Source organism: Muntiacus reevesi, chromosome 8 (genome assembly GCF_963930625.1).
Source record: "Muntiacus reevesi chromosome 8, mMunRee1.1, whole genome shotgun sequence".
NCBI lineage: Eukaryota > Metazoa > Chordata > Mammalia > Artiodactyla > Cervidae > Muntiacus > Muntiacus reevesi.
Genome location: NC_089256.1, coordinates 65,316,484 through 65,336,657, shown reverse-complemented (window position 1 = coordinate 65,336,657; position 20,174 = coordinate 65,316,484). Strand labels below are relative to the sequence as shown.

The 20,174-nt window shown below is 39.3% G+C and overlaps 1 protein-coding gene across 1 annotated transcript in view; it reads right to left on the bottom strand.

Annotated features, from left to right (window-relative positions):
• The window catches only part of GNB4 (G protein subunit beta 4), a 67,490-nt gene that overhangs the window by 25,113 nt on the left and 22,203 nt on the right, over positions 1–20,174 (bottom strand). Inside the window, exon 2 of the mRNA XM_065942779.1 lies at positions 9,808–9,905. Coding sequence (XP_065798851.1) covers positions 9,808–9,864 — 57 coding nt within the window. The 5' untranslated portion in view covers positions 9,865–9,905. The remainder of the gene's footprint in view (positions 1–9,807; positions 9,906–20,174) is intronic.

Here is a 20,174-nt window from a genome sequence, read left to right as displayed (position 1 = left end):
GGACTTGGATGGTATCATGCTAAGTGAAATAAGTCAGAGAAACAGTGTATGATATCACTTACATGTGTAATCTAAAGAATAAAACAAAAAGACTTACAAATATAGAGAACAAATTAGCAGTAACTAGTGGGGAGAAGAGGTGGCAAGAATACACAGAAGGACTGTACAAAAAAGATGTTCACGACCCATATGATCATGATGGTGTGATCACTCACCTAGAGCCAGACATTCTGGAATGCGAAGTCAAGTGGGCCTTAGCAAGCATCACTATGAACAAAGCTAGTGGCGGTGATGGAATTCCAGCTGAGCTGTTTCAAATCCTAAAAGATGATGCTGAGAAAGTGCTGCACTCAATATGCCAGCAAATTTGGAAAACTCAGCAGTGGCCACAGGACTGGAAAACGTCTGTTTCATTCCAATCCCAAAGAAAGGCAATCCCAAAGAATGCTCAAACTACCACACAATTGCACTCATCTCACATGCTAGCAAAATAATGCTCAAAATTCTCCAAGCCAGGCTTCAACAGTTTGTGAACCGTGAACTTCCAGAAGTTCAAGCTGGATTTAGAAAAGGCAGAGGAACCAGAGATCAAATTGCCAACATCCATTGGATCATCGAAAAAGCAAGAGAGTTCCAGAAAAACATCTATTTCTGCTTTATTGACAATGCCAAAGCCTTTGACTGTATGGATCACAACAAACCGTAGAAAATTCTTCAAGAGATGGGAATACCAGACCACCTGACCTGCCTCTTGAGAAATCTGTATGCAGGTCAGGAAGCAACAGTTAGAACTGGACATGGAACAATAGACTGGTTCCAAATAGGAAAAGGAGTATGTCAAGGCTGTATATTGTCACCCTGCTTATTTAACTTATATGCAGAGTACGTCATGAGAAACGCTGGGTGGAGGAAGCACAAGCTGGAATCAAGATTGCTGGGAGAAATATTAATAACCTCAGATATGCAGATGACACCACCCTTATGACAGAAAGTGAAGAAGAACTAAAGAGTTTTGTGATGAAAGTGAAAGAGGAGAGTGAAAAGTTAGCTTAGAGCTCAACATTCAGAAAACGAAGATCATGGCATCCAGTCCCATCACTTCATGGCAAAAAGACGGGGAAACAGTGGAAACAGCAGAAACAGCGGCACACTTTATTTTGGGGGGCTCCAAAATCACTGCAGATGGTGACTGCAGCCATGAAATTTAAAAACGCAAAAAAATAAAATAAAAAAATTTAAAATAATAAAAGACACTTACTCCTTGGATGGAAAGTTATGACCAACCTAGACAGCATATTAAAAAGCAGAGACATTACTATTTGCCAACAAATGTCCGTCTAGTCAAGGCTATAGTTTTCTAGTAGTCATGTGTGGATGTGAGAGTTGGACTATAAAGAAAGCTGAGCACCAAAGAATTGATGCTTTTGAACTGTGGTGTTGGAGAAGGCTCTTGAGAGTCCCTCGGACTGTAAGGAGATTCAACCAGTCAATTGTAAAGGAAATCAGTCCTGAATATTCTTTGGAAGGACTGATGCTGAAGCTGAAACTCCAATCCTTTGGCCACCTGATGCGAAGAACTGACTCATTTCAAAAGACCCTGATGCTGGGAAAGATTGAAGGCGCGAGGAGAAGGGGACGACAGAAGATGAGATAGTTGGATGGCATCACCAACTCAATGGACATGAGTTTGTGTAAACTCCGGGAGTTGGTGATAGATAGGAAGGCCTGGTGTGCTGCAGTCCACGGGGTCACAAAGAGTTGGACACGACTGAGTGAACTGAACTGAACTGAGTGGGGAGAAGAAAGGATAGAGGGACAAGACATGTGTAGGAAATTAAGAGGTGTAAACTACTAAGTATAAAATAAATAAGTTACAAGGATGCATTGTACAACACAAGGAATAGAACCAATATTTTATAATAATTATAAGCAGAATATAACCTTTAAAAGTTATGAATCACTATACTATACATCTGAAACAAGATACTGTACAACTACATCTCAATTAAAAAATTTAATTAAAAAATATAACACTTCTTTAAAATATTTTGCAAGTATACTATATGCAGATGCTATTAGAAATAAAACACTTAAGCTGTAACATGATAAAAAGATATGACATGTCAGAAAAATAACTTTTTATATAATAAGTCACATCTACATTTTTATATTAAAAGCAAATTCCCTACAGGTTATCAGGTATTTATGCTTAAGTATTATAGGGTAGCCTTTCAAAGAGACCTTAAATTTTTACACAAACTGAAAAGAATTATTAAAAGGAAGATAATGAAACAAAAATCAATGTAACAAAGTAAGTAAAGGCAAGCAAAGGCCGTGTTTAATAACTAATATAATTTTTTAATGGAGAAGGAAATGGCAACCCACTCCAGTATTCTTGCCTGGAAAATTCCCTGGATGAAGGAGCCTGGTAGGCTACAGTCCATGGGGTCGCAAAGAGTCGGACACGACTAAGAGACATCACTTTCTTTCTATAGCTCCTTTTGGAGATGGAAATGGCAGCCCACTCCTGTGTTCTTGCCTGGAGAATCCCATGGATGGAGGGGCCTGGTAGGCTGCAGTCTATGGGGTTGCAAAGAGTTGGACACGACTAAGCAACTAACACACACACACACACAAAATGTTTTAAATCAAGTTTATCAGTTAATAATAAATTTAGAAGATTCATATATATGGGAAAGTGAAAGTGAAAGTCACTCGGTGTGTCCAATTCTTTGCGACCCCATGGATAGTCCCTGGAATTCTCCAGGCCAGAATTCTGGAGTGGGTAGCCTTTCCCTTCTCCAGGGGATCTTCCCAACCCAGGGATCGAACCCAGGTCTCCCACACTGCAGGTGGATTCTTTATCGGCTAAGCCACAAGGGAAGCCTAAGAATACTGGAGTGGGTAGTCTATCCCTTCTCCAGCAGATGTTCCCCACCCAGGAATAGAACCGAGGTCTCCTGCATTGCAGGCAGATTCTTTACCAGCTTTCTTTATCAGGGAAGCCCCATATACATGGGAAGACAATTCATTTTTTCTGACTAGATGTGTTCCAAACATTTTCCCCTAAAGGTTAGGGTAGTATTATCTTCAACTCTATTTTCCCCCACTGTGCTTTGCAGGCACTATTTGTTGAATTAATGTCCCCAAAGGACAACCTGCTCCATTCATTCAGGGGAAAAATGCCAGCCATTGCCTGCAACAAAGGCTAAATGGATATATGATCTTTTTGGTGGCCTTTAACCTATTTATAAAAACTTAGAATATTTCTATGTGAGGGTGTTCATAAGTAGTTACACACACATATGATTTCATTCTCTAATTCTCAGTCTAACTGTGGGTTTAGAAATCTGATTTGGCAGGGAATAATTTAGCCCACTCTCCTACAATGAAAGAACTTCCAGAAATGACAGTGATGGCCTGAGCCATGTCCAAAAGTGGTGCAGTTGAAGACTAAAGTCTATAAAAAGAGCTCTCTGATTTTAAGCTTTATGAAAATGAACTGTCATTGTTTAGGTTATTTTTCTTAATTCAGTCATTCAATAAAAAATGTCTGTTGTACACACTACTCTAGGCACCATAGAAACAGCAGCAGACCCAAAATCCCTGCCCTCACAGAGCTAACCTTAATATTAACAACACAATTAAAACACTGTAACTGAACATTATCGAACTTAGTCTAAGAAATAGTTATATTCACTATAAAACTGAATATAACGGAATCATTCCCAATTAACAGATTTCTTACTGTCCACCTTAAGAAATGCAAGCTCTGATATTAACACCTTTGCGCAAAGTAAGAGAAAATTGGTGCTTCTCAATCCAAATCAAACAAGTAGAAATTACAAAAGAAAAATCTATGTTTTTACTATTCTTTTCAATTTAAAATGAATCATGATTAATCAATGATACTCAAATATAAAACGCAAAAAATGTTTAATGATACTCAAATATAAAATGCAAAATGTTTAATGTTGAATGTACAATGAATTACTGTACCAAATAGCACACATGTGTTTCTATTATGTCATGTGTTTATACCCTAGTTAAATATACAGTTAAGTTATATTTCTGGAATTAAGAGAGAAAAAAAGGAAAGAAGGAAGAAAGGATTTTTAATTATAGCATGACATGATTAAACTGAAAAGTATGTGGTATTTCATATACATGTGGTTACTTGAAATCATGTAAGATGATTCAGTGAGCTATATGCTCATGACATTCTACTTGGATGTTGGTGAGATATAAAGATGATTAAGACACAGAATCTTCCAGTCAGACACAGGTAGTGGAGGCAAACATGCACAAGGAACTATAATAGAAAGCAAGCTGCAATCAACCCTAAAACACAAATCTAAAAAGCTGTACAAAGAACTGCCACTTACTGGCATTGGTCTAAGTCCTTTACGTGTCATTTTGTTTCATTCTTCTCCATAAACCTATAGAGCAGGCTTTAGTATTCATACTTTACAGCAAAGATGTTGAGCATCAAAAAATCTGTAAATGTGTCCTGACCACAAAATAATTCAAAGACAGAATCCATGCACTTTTCCATCAGGCCATGCTGCCTTCCAGCAAAAGAAAAAGAATTACAAGTGGAGGACTTTGAGGCAGTTTTTTAGAGGAAGACTAGGATTTAATGAATAGAAGTACCAGGAGCAAAATCAGAGCAGAGGAAGTGTAATTCCAGGCAAAGTAAAAGATTTGGAAAAAAGCAAGAAAGTAGAAAAGAGCCGTGCATGCTCAGGGAATGACAACAAATTCATGTGGCTACAGCACAGGCTACAAAGCCAGATATTAGAGCCGGCTGGGTCTATAGTGGTCCTGTGGCAGGACCACTGCATATATAGACCCTACAGTAGGTCTATAGGCAGGTCAATAGTGGTACCTATGGCACCAGTTCTGGAACCAAAATACACTTGGTTTGAGTCCTGGATCTATCACTACCTTCACAAGTTACTTAATCTCACTGAGGCTCAGTTTCCTCAACTACGAAATGAAGAAGGACCATCTACCTCACAGGGTCACTATGAGAACTAAATGAAATTCACATGTGACCAAATAATTGGCCAAGCACTTCAGACAAGAACATCACAAGAAATGAAAAATGCACACTGACATCCATGATGAATATAGATTCAAAAATCCTCAACAAAATATTAGCAAAAAAGATTCAACAATACATCAAAAGGATCATACACCATGGATCACATGGGATTTATTCAAGGGATGTAGGTACAGTTCAACACCCACAAATCAATGTGATATAACCACATTAACAAAATGAAGGATCAATATCATACAGTTATCTCAACACATGCAGAAAAAGCTTTTGACAAAATTCAATATCCACTTATGGTTAAAAGAAAAAACCTCTCAACAAAGTGGACACAGATGCAATGTACCTCAACATGATAAATATGACATATATAACACCAAACATATATAACATCAAACATATATAACATCATACTGAATGGTGAAAAGCTTAAAGCTTTTCCTCTAAGATCAGGAGCAAGACACAGATGCCCACTCTTGCCACTTTGATTCAGCATAGTACTGCAAGTCCAAACAGAAATAAAACAAAGGGCACTAAAACGTGATAGGAAGAAGTAAAACTAACACTATTTGCAAATAACATGATATTACATATATAAAACACTAAAGACTCAATCAAAAACTGAGAATTAATAAAGGAATTTGGTAAATTTGCATATATATAGAAATATATATGCAATATATACAATATATATTTATACAATATAATGTATATACAATATACAATGTATATATATAATATATACAAAACATACAATTATACAGAAATATACAAAATAAGTATATAGAAATCTGCTATATACACTAATAATGAGCTATCAGAAGAGAAATTAAGAAAACAATCCCATTTACAATTACATCAAACAGGACAAATCACCTAGAAATAAATTTATCCAAGAAGGTAAAAGACCCGTGGGCTTCCCAGAGGGTGCAATGGTAAAGAATCTGGCTGTCAATGCAGGATGTGCAGGAGATGCAAGAGATGCAGGTTCGATCCCTGGGTCGGGAAGATCCCCTGGAGAAGGAAATGGCAACCCACTCCAGTATTCTTGCCTGGGAAATCCCACGGACAGAGGAGCCTGGCGGGCTACAGTTCATTGGGTCACAAAGAGTTGGACACGACTGAGCGACCAAAAGACCTACCTGTACACCGAAAACTAAGACACTGATGAAAGAAACTGAAGACGACACAGATAAAGGAAAAGATATTCTGTACTCAATGGATTGGAAGAATATTGTTAAAATGTCCATACTACCAAAACAATCTAGATTCAATGCAATCCCTATCAAAATCCCAATACCATTCTTCAAAGAAACAGAACAAATAATCCTAAGATTTGTATAAAACCAGAAGACCCCGAACAGCCAATGCAGTCTTGAGAAAGAACAAAGATGGAGGTATCACATGCCTTGATTTCCAAGCATTAACATATTACAAATCTATAGTAATCAAAATAATATGATACTGACACAAAACGGACACACAGATGAACGGAACAGAATAGGGAGCACAGAAACACACCCACACAGAGAAGATCAATTAATTCACAACTGAGGAGCCAAGAATATACAGTGGGGAAAAGACAGTTTCTTCAAAAAGTGGTGTCGGGAAAAATGGACAGCTACATGCAAAAGAATGAAGCTGGAGCACTAGGCTTACACCATTTTTCCAAAAAAGACATATAGATGGGTCAACAGATACGTGAAAACTTGCTCAGATCACTGATCATCAGGGCAATGAAAATAAAAACCACAATGAGATAGTATCTCACATCTGTCAGGATGGCTATCATCAAAAAGAGGACAAGGACTTCCGTAGTGGTCCAGAGGTTAAGACTTTGTGCTTCCAATGCAGGGGGTATGGGTTCTATCCCTGACTGGGAAACTAAGAGCCTACATGCTGCATAGTACAGCCAAAATATAAAAATTTAAAAAATAAAATGAAAAACAGAAAAACTCAAAAAAAAGTTTTTAAAAGAGAGACAGAATAATAACAAGTATCAATGAGGATGTGGAGCAAAGGGAAACTTGAGCGCTGTTAGTGGGAATGTAAATTGGTGCAGCCACTATGGAAAACAGTATATTAGTATACAGGTTCCTCAGAAAATTAAAAAAAAGAACCACCATATTATCTAGCAGTTCCTCTTCAGGGTATTTATCTAAGAAAGCAAAAACCTTAACTTAAAAAGATATACTCACCCCCATGTTCACTGCAGGATTATTTATAATAATCAAGATATGGAAACACCCATGTATCTGTGGACAGATGAAAGGACACGCACACACACACATATATAAACACAGTGGAAAGTCACTCAGCCATAAAAAAGAATATCTTGCCACCTGTGCTGACAATGTGGGTGGACTCTGAGGGCATTACACTAAAAGAGAAATACGCCAGACAGAGAAAGACAAATACCATACAATCTCACATGCGCAATCAAACAAACAAACAAAAAACACCCAAGCTTATAGACACAGAGAACAGAATTTTTTAAAATGAGATGGCCACATGACCAATGTGCTTGGCCAATCAGTCATTCCTGCTCAGGATCTGGAACAAGTGAGATAAAGAGATGCTGGAGAATCCATTCTGGTGGTGGCAGCAACATCTAACTAAGAGATTAGCTATGAAGTCTTCTCTGATCATCCCAGGTGAAATAAATCCACCTTTGACAGCTTTGTTTAGACACCTAAGGTATCCACGCAGAGTTATTCACATCTAAATCATTAACTTCCTGAATTCCTGGGAATAAGACTGGCTGCTCCTTGGAAGGAAAGTTATGACCAACCTAGACAGCATATTAAAAAGCAGAAATATTACTGTGCCAACAAAGGTCCATCTCATCAGGCTATGGTTTTTCCAGTAGTCATGTATGGATGTGAGAGCTGGACTATAAAGAAAGCTGAGTGCAGAAGAATGGATGCTTTGGAACTGTGGTGTTGGAGAAGACTCTTGAGAGTCCCTTGGACTGCAAGGAGATCCAACCAGTTCATCCTAAAGGAGATCAGTCCTGGGTGTTCACTGGAAGGACTGATGTTGAAGCTGAAACTCCAATACTTTTGCCACCTGATGCAAAGAACTGACTCGTTGGAAAAGACCCTGATGCTGGGAAATATTGAAGGTGGGAGGAAAAGGGGACAACAGAGGATGAGATGGTCAGATGGCATCATCAACTCAATGGACATGAGTTTGGGTAAACTCCGGGAGTTGGTGATGGCCAGGGAGGCTTGGCGTGCTGCGCTCCACAGGGTTTCAGAGATGGATACTACTGAGCAACTGAACTGAACTGAAGACTGGTTATAGTTTTAATCCACTCATATCAACATTTTTCTGCTGACTGTTCTTTACCCACCCCTTGTTTTTCCTACTCCCTTCCTCTCCTTCCTGTAATACCTCTGCATAGATCCTATAATTGTTCCTTTTTTAAAAAAAAAAACCTTCATTTTTAAATTAGATAAGTAATTCTGAAATTACTGCTGCAAAAGATTCATCTCTCATATTGGAAGATCACAGCAGTGTTCCAAGTTACTAATACCTTGGATTCTCCCTGCTTCATAACGAGATTCTTCAGTTATAAGTTGTTTAACCCTTACTTTTCCCTGTGAAAAGAAGTAGCCTGTCCACATCCTGATATTTGATGACCTTCCCCCATTCTATTAGGGTCTGAAGTTCTAAGTGTTTTTAAATTTTGTTAAAGATGAAGTTGTATTTGTTCCTCATGCTCTTTACTGTTTTGAGTTGATTTCCAAGAATAAAGAAGACAGACACGTCTTTATTATGCCACTGGACTTCCCAAGTGGCGCAAGTGGTAAAGAACTCGCCAGACAATGCAGGAGACAAAAGAGACACGGGTTCGACCCCTGGGTTTAAAAGATTCTCTGGAGAAGGAAATGGCAACCCACTCCAGTATTCTTGCCTGGAGAATCCCATGGACAGAGGAGCCTGAAGGGCCACAGCCCATGGGGTCACAAAGAGTTGGACACAACTAAGCGACTTAGAAGCAGCATTATGCCACTAATTATTTTTAATGTTTTTCTGCAATCTAACGTTTTAGAGAAGAATTTTCTAGTATATTACAATATAATATCTTCCTCATTGTATTGCTGTTGTTCAGTTTGTCTGACTCCTTGAAACCCCATGGACTGCAGCACGCCAGGCTTCCCTGTCCTTTACCATGCCCTGGAGTTTGCTCAAACTCATGTCCATTGAGTTGATGATGCCCTCCAGCCATCTCATCTTCTGTCATCCCCTTCTCCTTCTGCCTTCAATCTTTCCCAGCATCAGGGTCTTTTCTAATGAGTTAGCTCTTTGCATCAGGTGGCCAAAATACTGGAGTTTCAGCTTCAGCATCAGTCCTTCCAATGAATAGTCACGGTTGATTTCCTTTAGGATTGACTGGTTTGATCTCCTTGCAAATCCAAGGGACTCTCAAGAGTCTTCTCCAACACCACAGTTCAAAAGCATCAATTCTGCGATTCCAGGCGTGTGAGTAGAAGAGGATGATGTCAGCAGGGATTACATGTACAATATTAACTTCTTAGGGACAGAGAGGTCACTGGTCCACATAGGTATTTGTTAGAAACAACTTTTGGAGTGTTCTTTAGAGGCATGATAAAAAAAAAAAACTGACCATTTCTCATTTCAAAAATTATTTAGTATATGTAAACTATTATTCAAATTTTGTTCATCACTAGTAGTTCACGAAAGTGTTAATAAAATTTCAAAATGAAAAAGTTTGCTCTTACCTGGATCTGATTCCGAAGCTGCTCGGCTTCCTGCCTCAGTTGTTCCAGCTCACTCATCCTTGAATTTCCTCACGGCAGAAACTAACAAATGAAAAGCCCTGTACAAAAGAGAAAGAGAAAGACTGATTCACTTCTCCATTTACATATTAATCTACTTTTTAAATACTGACATATAATTGGTCCTTCTGAATTTCAAATGCAATCATTATTACTAGAACTTAAAATGACTTAGTAAATACAGATCTAGATTATTTACTAAAGGATTTTATGGAGGGATGGGATGAGAGGATGGAAGAGACACCTTGACTGGTAGTATTCAAGACTAAATTATAGACAGTACTAGAACTGAGTCCAGTGAGAAATACTTTACAACAGTTCCAAAGGTACCAAGAGACATTCGGACCTAGATGCCTAAAAGGCACCTCAACTTACTTCAAAAGTGAACCCCACACCTTTCTCATCTCTGTAAATGGCAATTCTGTCCTTTCAATTGTTTAAGCCAAAAATCTGGGAGCCATCCTTAACTTCTCTGTTCTGTTTCTTTTATATCCTACCTCTAATCCACCAGCAAATCAGGTCAGGCATTCCTTCAAAAAACATCCAGGATTTGACCAAGTCTGATTACCCCTACTCTGACTACCTTGGTGGAAGTCACCACTATCATTCCCCGGGTCTCCTTCCTATCGCCCTTGCCCTCTCTCTGGTCTATTCTAAACACAGCAACCAGTGATCCTTTGAAAATACAAGTTACTCTTCTGCTTGAAATTCTACAATAGCTTTTCACTCCACTCAGCGTAAAGTCTGTTTATCTTGACCTACAAAGCTTTACGCTTCCCTGGTGGCTCAGCAGTAGAGAATCTGCCTGCAATGCAGGGGATGCAAACTCAATCCCTGGGTCAGAAAGCTTCCCTGGAGAAGGAAATGGCAACCTGCTCCGGTGTCCTTGCTTGGGAAATCCAATGGACAGAGCAACCCGGTGGGAGACAGTCCATGGGGTCACAAAGAGTTGGACACAACTTAGCGACTAAACAACATCATCAATGCAGAGCCTTACACAATCTGTTATACATCCCTCTAACATTGTATCTCTGCTCCCCCCTGCCCCCCACTCTGGTCCAGACACTCAAAAGCCTTCTTAATATTAGAAAGCTTTCTTAGTGAACACACTAAGCAGGCTCCAGCTTCAGTCTCGGCACTTGCTCTTACCTCTGCCTGGGAGCCTCTTGCCCCTGATATTTTCACTCCTTGCACCTTTATCTCGATTCAAATGTTCCTTCTCAAAACAACCTTCACTGATAGCACATATGCACCCAACTGGACCCCCTTACCCCTTGTGTATATCTAAGATGTACAACGTGCTGATTTGATATTTTTATATTTGCAATATGATCACCACCAAAGCATTCACACCTCTCTCGCATCACATAATTACCATTTCTGTTTTATGGAGAGAATATTTAAGATCTAGTCTCTTAGCAGCTTTAAAGTACATGACAGAGCATGGCTGACTGCAATCGCTATGAACTTTCTCATTTTCGAGTTTCAAGTCACTCAGGCTAGATTCCAGGTCCAGCACTTCATGGACAACTCTGCCAGCACCCTAGTTTCCCCTGCCCTTCTACTAGGTCCCATTCAACAGACAAAAATCACACCTTCGACAAACCCAACACCCTACTTTCTTTCAGCCAGCGCTCAAACTACCAAACACTGACTGTAAAGTCAAACGGGGGAGGGCACATCCCGTAGTTCTACTGCAAGTTCATATAAGCAAGTCAGCTATTTAGCCGGCTACTCTATGAAGCTTTTTACCCATCGCGTCTGCTCAGTATCAATGATTCTCATAATAGAAGGAAAGACGGAGCTTCTTCAATAGAAGCTTAACAGAAGAAGGAGTTTCCTTCCTTAACAGAAGGAGCTTCCATAATAAAAGGCCCTCCTCATGATAGAGGAGCTGAGTTTTCTGTCCTCTGGGTCAATTCTTCCCCCTGAGATTTAAATCCTCTCTATCCCTATCTTTTTAGTAAACTTACACTTCTGATTATCCCTTTTCACCTAGTTCATGAACCTCTTACTTTTCTCAGTTGCTTTTGTCTTTTTATTTAGAAAAATTTCGAACACAGAAAGAGGTAGAGAAATTTGTATAATGGACATCCATAATGTCCACCATGAAGGTTTACAAATTGTTAATACTGTTACTGTATTTGTTCCAACTTTTGTTCCTTTTGCTGAAGCATTTTAAAGTCAAGCACAGACATCAATGGACAAGGAAAATATGCTGCATATATATAATGGAATATTACTCCATCAAAAAAAGAATAAAGTAATGCCATTTGCAGCAACATGGATAGACCCAGAGATGATCATACTAAGTGAAATAAGTCAGACAGAGAAAGACAAATACCATAAGGTATCACTTACATATGGAATCTAAAATATGACACAAATGAACTTATCTATCAATACAAAACAAAAACAGACTTTCAGACAAGGAGAACAGACTTGTGGCTGCCAAAGGGGAGAGGGGTGGGTAGGATGGATTGGGAGTTAGGGATTAGCAGACACAAACTATATATGGATAAACAACAAGGTCCTACTATAATCGCATAGGGAACTATATTCAATACCCTGTGATAAACTATAATGGGAAAGAATATGAAAAACAATATATACATTTGTGTATAACTGAATCAACTGTGCTACACAGCAGAAAGTAACACATTATAAATCAAATATAAATAAAATTTTATACTTCCATAAATTTTTTAAAAAACAGACATCAAGCTACTTTAAAATATTTCAGTACACATTTCCAAAAATATCAAGACATTTCCTACTAAACCACAATACCATTAACAAACCTCCCATATTAACAATTATCTAGTAGCTAATACCCAGTTCATTTTCAAATTTCCCCCATTATCACCCAATGTCTTTGACATCAGAGTTGTTCAAATCAAGATCCAACTAAGGACTCTATAATATATTTAGTTATATCTCTTAAATCTCTCCATCTAGAAGAACCCATCTCCTGCTTTCTTTTTTCTCTATGATAATAGAGTTATTGGAGAGACCTACCCTGTAGAACATCTCACATTCTGTTTACTTCTTCATGGTATCGCTTCTATATCCTCTGTAATATCTATGAATTGGAAGGAAGTTAGATCTACAGGCTAGATGATATTCAAGCTCAATGTATTTGGCAAGAATACTCTTAGGTGAGACTAGACTTCATATTACAATACATCAGAATTAACTTAATGTTTATGTTGCTATTAGTGAAGCTAAGATTGAGCAGTGTATTCAGGTATTGAAAGCTAGTGTGTCTACTGTAAAGTTACACATCCTCATTTCATTCAACACAACCTGTGGGGAGCATTTCACTTTCAACTGCATCCTTTCCATTAGGGGTTACACACTCAAGTCTCTCCCTTTAAGGAAAAAAAAGAAAAAACTCCCTGATTCTATGTTTCACCACCACTTACAGACCTTTTTCTATATTTAAGGAACTTTCAAACAGACTTGTCTTTACCTGACTCTATGTCCTTATACGGAATTCTGAATTCTCAAGTCTCATGTCCAATGACTTCAGCTAAGTTTAAGCATAATAGAAAACCTCATATTCTATTTAATAGAAAACTTAAACTTCAGCTAAGTTTAAGCATAAGTTTAAGGCATAACAGAAAATAAGGGGGAAATTGTAAGGCAATGGACTTTCTGAGAAAATTTCCAAACAGCAAAATCAGAACCCTTGTGATGCATGTGCCCAGTGAAGGGTAGCAAAATATGTCATCCCATAATATGCCTCTTGGGCAGGAGGATTAAAACAAGAGCCGAAGTTACCCCCTTTGAAATGGAAAGCAACATCTACGAAGGGAATCTCCAGTTTTAAGGGTACTTCTTGGTGCCATAAGTGAGGGGTGACTCCAAATGACAAAAGTCTTATCACTGGAGAAGGCAAGGTCTTAAATCTGTACATCAAACCTTACCCTTGCTTTACCTAGGAACCTCTCAAGACTGGCTTCCACCCCTAGCCTCCCAAACTTTCTTCTATCTTTGGCTGAAGATGGTATTTAAGCTGGTGGCTTGGGTACCTCAGGGAGTTACTCATTTTTTCCTGGGTATCTCACATTATACTTCTATGTTTTCCTCTTGTTCATCTTTTATTACAGGACCTCTCAGCCAAGAGCTCAGAAGGGTAGAGTGAAAATTACTTTTCTTCTGCTAAAGGACAACCACAAACTTTTTCATCTCTGAAAAATATCACAGCAGCCTTCCCTGCCTTTCAAGGCTGTTGCTAAAAGCAAGAACTAACTTTTTGCTATTTAAGGAAAATTTATTAGTGTTACCTGAAAACGGGATTCACCTCCTGGTGGGTGTTGCGCCAAAAGACACAACCACCTTAAAAACTGGAAGGAAGGATTTACTACTTACAGCAGGTAAGGAGAGCGCAGGGGATCTTTCCCGAAGCAGTTATCTCCCCAGCAGCAAAACTAAGGCAGTTTTAAGCTAAGGGTTCATGCAGATTCATGAAGGGGCCTGGCTGGTCTACAGAGACTAAACTTTAGTTGACTAAAGTCACAAGGTTCAGAAAAAGTCAACATCATCATCCCTTAGGTTCGTTGATCTCGAGCCCTTCAGGCTAATCACCACTGAAACAAAACTGGGAGTCCTTACAACTGATATGTTATCTTTGCTATTGCTACTTCTCCTGCCTGACATTCTTTCGTTCCCTTGGTTTAGTCACTAAGTGTCTGACTCTTGTGACCCCGTGGACTACACAGCCCTCCAGGCTTGTCTGTCCATGGAATGCTCCAGGCAAAACTACCGGAGTGGGTTGCCATTTTCCTTCTCCATTTGTTCCCTCAGATCATCCATTACTGGGACCTGTTCAAGCACTGTTCCCAGGTTTAGAGCACAAAATGGCTTAGATCAAAGTGGGGTCTCTTCTGTTAAGAAAGTCACGCCTGATTCTGTTTCTCGGAGAGCCCCAACCTAATCCATTTCTATTAGTTCTGTCACTAAAGAGGGAGAATAATTTGATTAAACAGACTTTCTGTTAAGTTTCCTTCTCACCCAACAACTGTTGTATTCCTGAGAATACATCTCCCCCCACAAAAAAACTACATGCAGAATAGACTAGTGGATTATAAACTACTTCCAGACAAGTCCAGGGGATGATTAGAGTAAAAAAAGGCAAAAGGATACCCCCAATTGAAACCTAATAAGGTCAGTTCAGTTCAGTCACTCAGTTGTGTCTGACTCTTTGTGACCCCATGAACTGCAGCACACCAGGCCTCCCTGTCCATTCCCAACTCCCGGAGTCCACCCAAGCCCATGTCCATTGAGTTGGTAATGCCATCCAACCATCTCATCCTCTGTCATCCCCTTCTCCTCCTGCCCTCAATCTTTCCCAGCATCAGGATCTTTTCAAATGAGTCAGCTCTTCTCATCAGGTGGCCAAAGTATTGGAGTTTCAGCTTCAACATCAGTCCTTTCAGTGAACACCCAGGACTGATCTCCTTTAGGATGGACTGGTTGGATCTTCTTGCAGTCCAAGGGACTCTCAAGAGTCTTCTCCAACACCACAGTTCAAAAGCATCAATTCTTCTGCACTCAGCTTTCTTTATAGTCCAACTCTCACATCCATATATGACCACTGGAAAAACCATGGCCTTGACTAGACGGACCTTTGTTGACAAAGTAATGTCTCTGCTTTTTAATAAGCTGTCTAGGTTGGTCATAACTTTCCTTCCAAGGAGTAAGCGACTTTTAATTTCATGGCTGCAATCACCATCTGCAATGATTTTGGAGCCCAGAAAAATAGAGTCAGCCACTGTTTCCACTGTTTCCCCATCCATTTGCCATGAAGTGACGGGACCGGATACCATGATCTTAGTTTTCTGAATGTTGAGCTTTAAGCCAACTTTTTCACTCTCCTCTTTCACTTTCATCGAGAGGCTCTTTAGTTCTTCTTCACTTTCTGCCATAAGGGTGGTGTCATCTGCATATGATAAATCCTAATAAATTATGCTTTGAAGGAGGAGGATCTCAAGAAGTGGCCAATCTGGTTACTGGAAATGGCTCTGTGGATATATGGCTACAAAAATTGTGAATTCTTGAGGACAATATTGTTGCATGAGGTATAGTTTATTAAGTAGCTCCCTCAAACTCTACACCTAATAGTATGCTCAAAATCAGAGAAGCAGAGTCTCTACAGGCATTTATTTTGATTGGTAGAAAACAAAGTCATCAGACTACTTGCCCTCCTGCAGGCCTTTGCACCTACAATTATTAATAAAGTACAGAAATAAGGGAAGTGGCAAAACATTTCATAAAGCATTGTGAATCCCATGTGGGAAAAAGGAAAATACAGAAAATAATGACAGGATATGGAAAACCAGTCAGATAGTCACCCACTAATGAAAAAGTCTTCACTGGGTGTAGCCAGGCAGACTAAGAGCAGAGAATTCCAGAAAAACATCTGCTTCTGGTTCACTGACTATGCTAAAGACTTTGACTATGGATCACAACAAACTGTGGAAAATTCTTCAAGAGATCGGAATACCAGACGGCCTTACCTGCCTCCTGAGAAATCTGTATGCAGGTCAAGAAGCAACAGTTAGAACCAGACATGTAGCAATGGAATGGTTCCAAATCGGGAAAGGAGTATGTCAAGACTGTATATTGTCACCTTGTTTATTTAACTTATATGCAGAGTACATCATGCAAAATGCTGGGCTGGATGAAACACAAGCTGGAATCAAGATAGCGGGAGAAATGTAAAAAACCTCAGATATCCAGATGACACCACCCTTATAGCAGAAAGTGAAGAGGAACTAAATAACCTCACGATGAAGGTGAAAGAGGAGAGTGAAACAGTTAGCTTAAAACTCAACATTCAAAAAACAAAGATCATGACATCCAGTCCCATCACTTTATGGCAAATAAATGGGGAAACAATGGAAACAGAGACAGACCTTATTTTCTTGAACTCCAAAATCATGGCAGATGGTGACTGTAGCCATGAAATTAAAAGATGCATGCTCCTTGGATGAAAAGCCATGACCAACCTAGACAGCATATTAAAAAAGCAGAGACATTACTTTGTCGAAAAGGGTCCATCTAGTCAAAACTAGTGGAAAGTTTTTCCACTAGTCATGTATGGATGTGAAGTTGGACCATTAAGGCAGCTGAGCACTGAAGAATTGATGCTTTTGAACTGTTGTGTTGGAGAAGAATCTTGAGTCCCTTGGACTGCAAGGAGATCCAACCAACTAATTCAGGAAATTAGTCCTGAATATTCACTGGAAGGACTGATGTTGAAGCTGAAGCTCCAATACTTTGGCCACCTGATGTAAAGAGCCGACTCATTAGAAAAGACCCTGATGTTGGGAAAGACTGAAGGCAGGAAGGAGACAACAGAGGATGAGATGGTTGGATGGTATCACCGACTCCATGGACATAAGTTTGAGTAAACTCCGGGAGATGGTGAAGGACAGAGAAGCCTTGGGTACTGCAGTCTGTGGGGTTTTGAAGAGTTGGACAGGCTGAGTGACTGAATAACAACAAATAAATAAGGAAAAGCCTTATCTAAAGTATTTAAAATAATTTAAATCTAAAGCATTTAAAATAATCAAAATCCCAACCTGAGAAGGGAGTAAACCAAAAACATTCTTTCATAAGACTTTCCCTGAGTTACTGACCAAAAAAAGAAGTGATTATACACTGAAATTAAAGTATACCATCTCCACTGGTTATATGTATAACAGAAAATTGAGTAGAGCTTCTCCTAAGGACTCTGACCTGGCAACTAGCCCCAAAACTGAAGACAATGAGGCATCAAATACACCACTTTAAAAAAAAAAAGTTCCCAACATATGGAAGTAGAATCACTCTCCAGGCTTATTAAACAGTCTAACAGTCTGATGCATACACACACACACACAGTTGTGTGCTTTTAACAATTATCTTTATACACAAAAGCACAAAGGAGAGGAGGAAAGGTCAGCTACAAGAGCTAGCCTCTTCGGTTGTGTAAGTACAGTATGTGCATGATGAGAAGAACTTATCTTCTACATCAAAGAGAAAGAAAAAAAATAAAAAACAAAGACATAGATTGAGTGAGAAAGGACAGCTTCAAGCTAAAATTTAACTAAAAGATTAACATCGTAAAGAATTAACAAATAGAAATTTAATTAGAGTTGGGAGACAGTAAGAGGGAGCTTTCGCACCCTGTGACATCACAGAACCCCCAAGGAAAGACGCATTCTTCTTTCCCAGCAAGGACACAGCCAATGGAAAGCCATGGGTTCTGTTTACTACAGCCTACTCAACTTCCTTTTCAACTCTATAAAACGGTTCTCCTTTCCTTGCCCGGTGAGACTGGCACATGATTTGCCAAGGTTACAGACCCTGAACTGCAATTCTCTACAATAAATCCAAAAAACTCATCTCTTAGGGAAATATCTGGCAGTCAATCTGTTTTACATCCACAGCACCTAGAATTTAAAAGCAGTTCCTCCAAGCTAGTAATAAAATAGACTGATGACCCAAAAGAAAAATGTGCAAAGATACAAATAGCAGATCACAGCAGGAAAACCAGTAGAAACCAATATACAAATAAAAAGATACTCAACCTCAAGTTAACAGGGAAATGAAAATAAGCAACTTCTCAGATTAACAGAATTTTTTTTCCCTTCATCCAGGAGGTGGCAAAGCTGTGGGAAAATGATAGCATATTCTGATGGAACAGCTCTTTGGGAAGCAATCTGGCAATATCTAACATGGGTGATATTATGTGTACCTTTCAATCTGATAATTTAATTCCACTTCTGGGTAGATGAAGAAACTTAAGTACATGTACTCATGTGCTCAAGAGCTGGATTTATACAGCATTACCTGTAATAGCAATAAATTGCCTGCCAATAGGGAAATGGATAATTATACTCTTTTTACAGTGAATTATTACATTGCAGTAAAAATGAATGAGCTATAGGTATGTACAACATAGACAAATCTGAACAATACTGCTAAGAGGAAAAAAGCAAGTTCCAGAAGACACATACCAGCATAATACCTTTTACAAAATGCAAAAGCAACTAAAACTAAATAATACATTGTTTAGGAACATATACATATCCAATAAAACTTTTTTGAAGCAACAGAATGATAAAACAGGAAGAAGAAACATACAAGTAGTTGCAAGCAATTGTTATTTTACAAATTCCTGAGTTGGATATTTGTTTTACAGGTGTTTCTATATTATCAATAAGAAAGCAAATACAAATACATAAAAGTGAATCATACATGGATCCAAGAATATATTTACAATTAATACAACTCTTGGACAAATTCAATCAAACAAGGAAGCCATTAGACTGAGGTGATTCTAATATCTTAGCAGCCTGTCTGAAGAAAAAGAAAGTGAAGTCGCTCAGTTGTGTCCGACTCTTTGAGACCCTGTGAACTGCAGCCTACCAGGCTCCTCCTGTCATGGAATTTTCCAGGCAAGAGTACTGGAGTGGGTTGCCATTTACTTCTCGAGGGGATCTTCCCGATCCAGGGATCGAAGCCAGGTCTCCCACATTGCAGGCAGACACTTTACTATCTGAGCCACCTGGAAAGCAGCCTGTGTAAGCAAACCAAAACCTAAGCCTATAAATGCCCCAAGGTCAAGAAATCAAAACCTAAGGACAACCAGTTACAGCTAACCAGTGTACCAAATAAGGCAACCATGTAAGCTCAGTTCAGTTCAGTTGCTAAGTCATGTCCGACTCTTTTCGACTCCATGGACTGCAGCACGCCAGGCTTCCCTGTTCATCACCAACTCCCGGAGTTCACCCAAACCCATGTCTGTTGAGTCGGTGATGTCATCCAACCATCTCATCCTGTCATCCCCTTCTCTTCCTGCCTTCAATCTTTCCCAGCATTAGGGTCTTTTCAAATGAGTCAGCTCTTCGCATCAGGTGGCCAAAGTAGTTTCACCTTCAGCATCAGTCCTTCCAATGAACACCCAGGACTGATCTCCTTTAGGATGAATTGGCTGGATCTCTTTCCAGCCCAAGGGACTCTCAAGAGTCTTCTCCAACACCACAGTTCAAAAGCATCAATTCTTCGGCGCTCAGCTTTCTTTACAGTCCAACTCTCACATCCATACATGACCACTGGAGAAACCATAGCCTTGTAAGCTACAGCCAATCAAATAACACCCTCGCTCCCTTTCTTCCTCTTCTCTATACAAGTCTCAACCCTGCCTCCATAGGTGGGTGGCCGAGCACTCCTAACCACTTCTGGTTTGGCAGTACCCAATCCAAATCAATTTTTGCTCAAAAGGAAAACAAACAAAATAATCTTCAATGTTTCAGTAT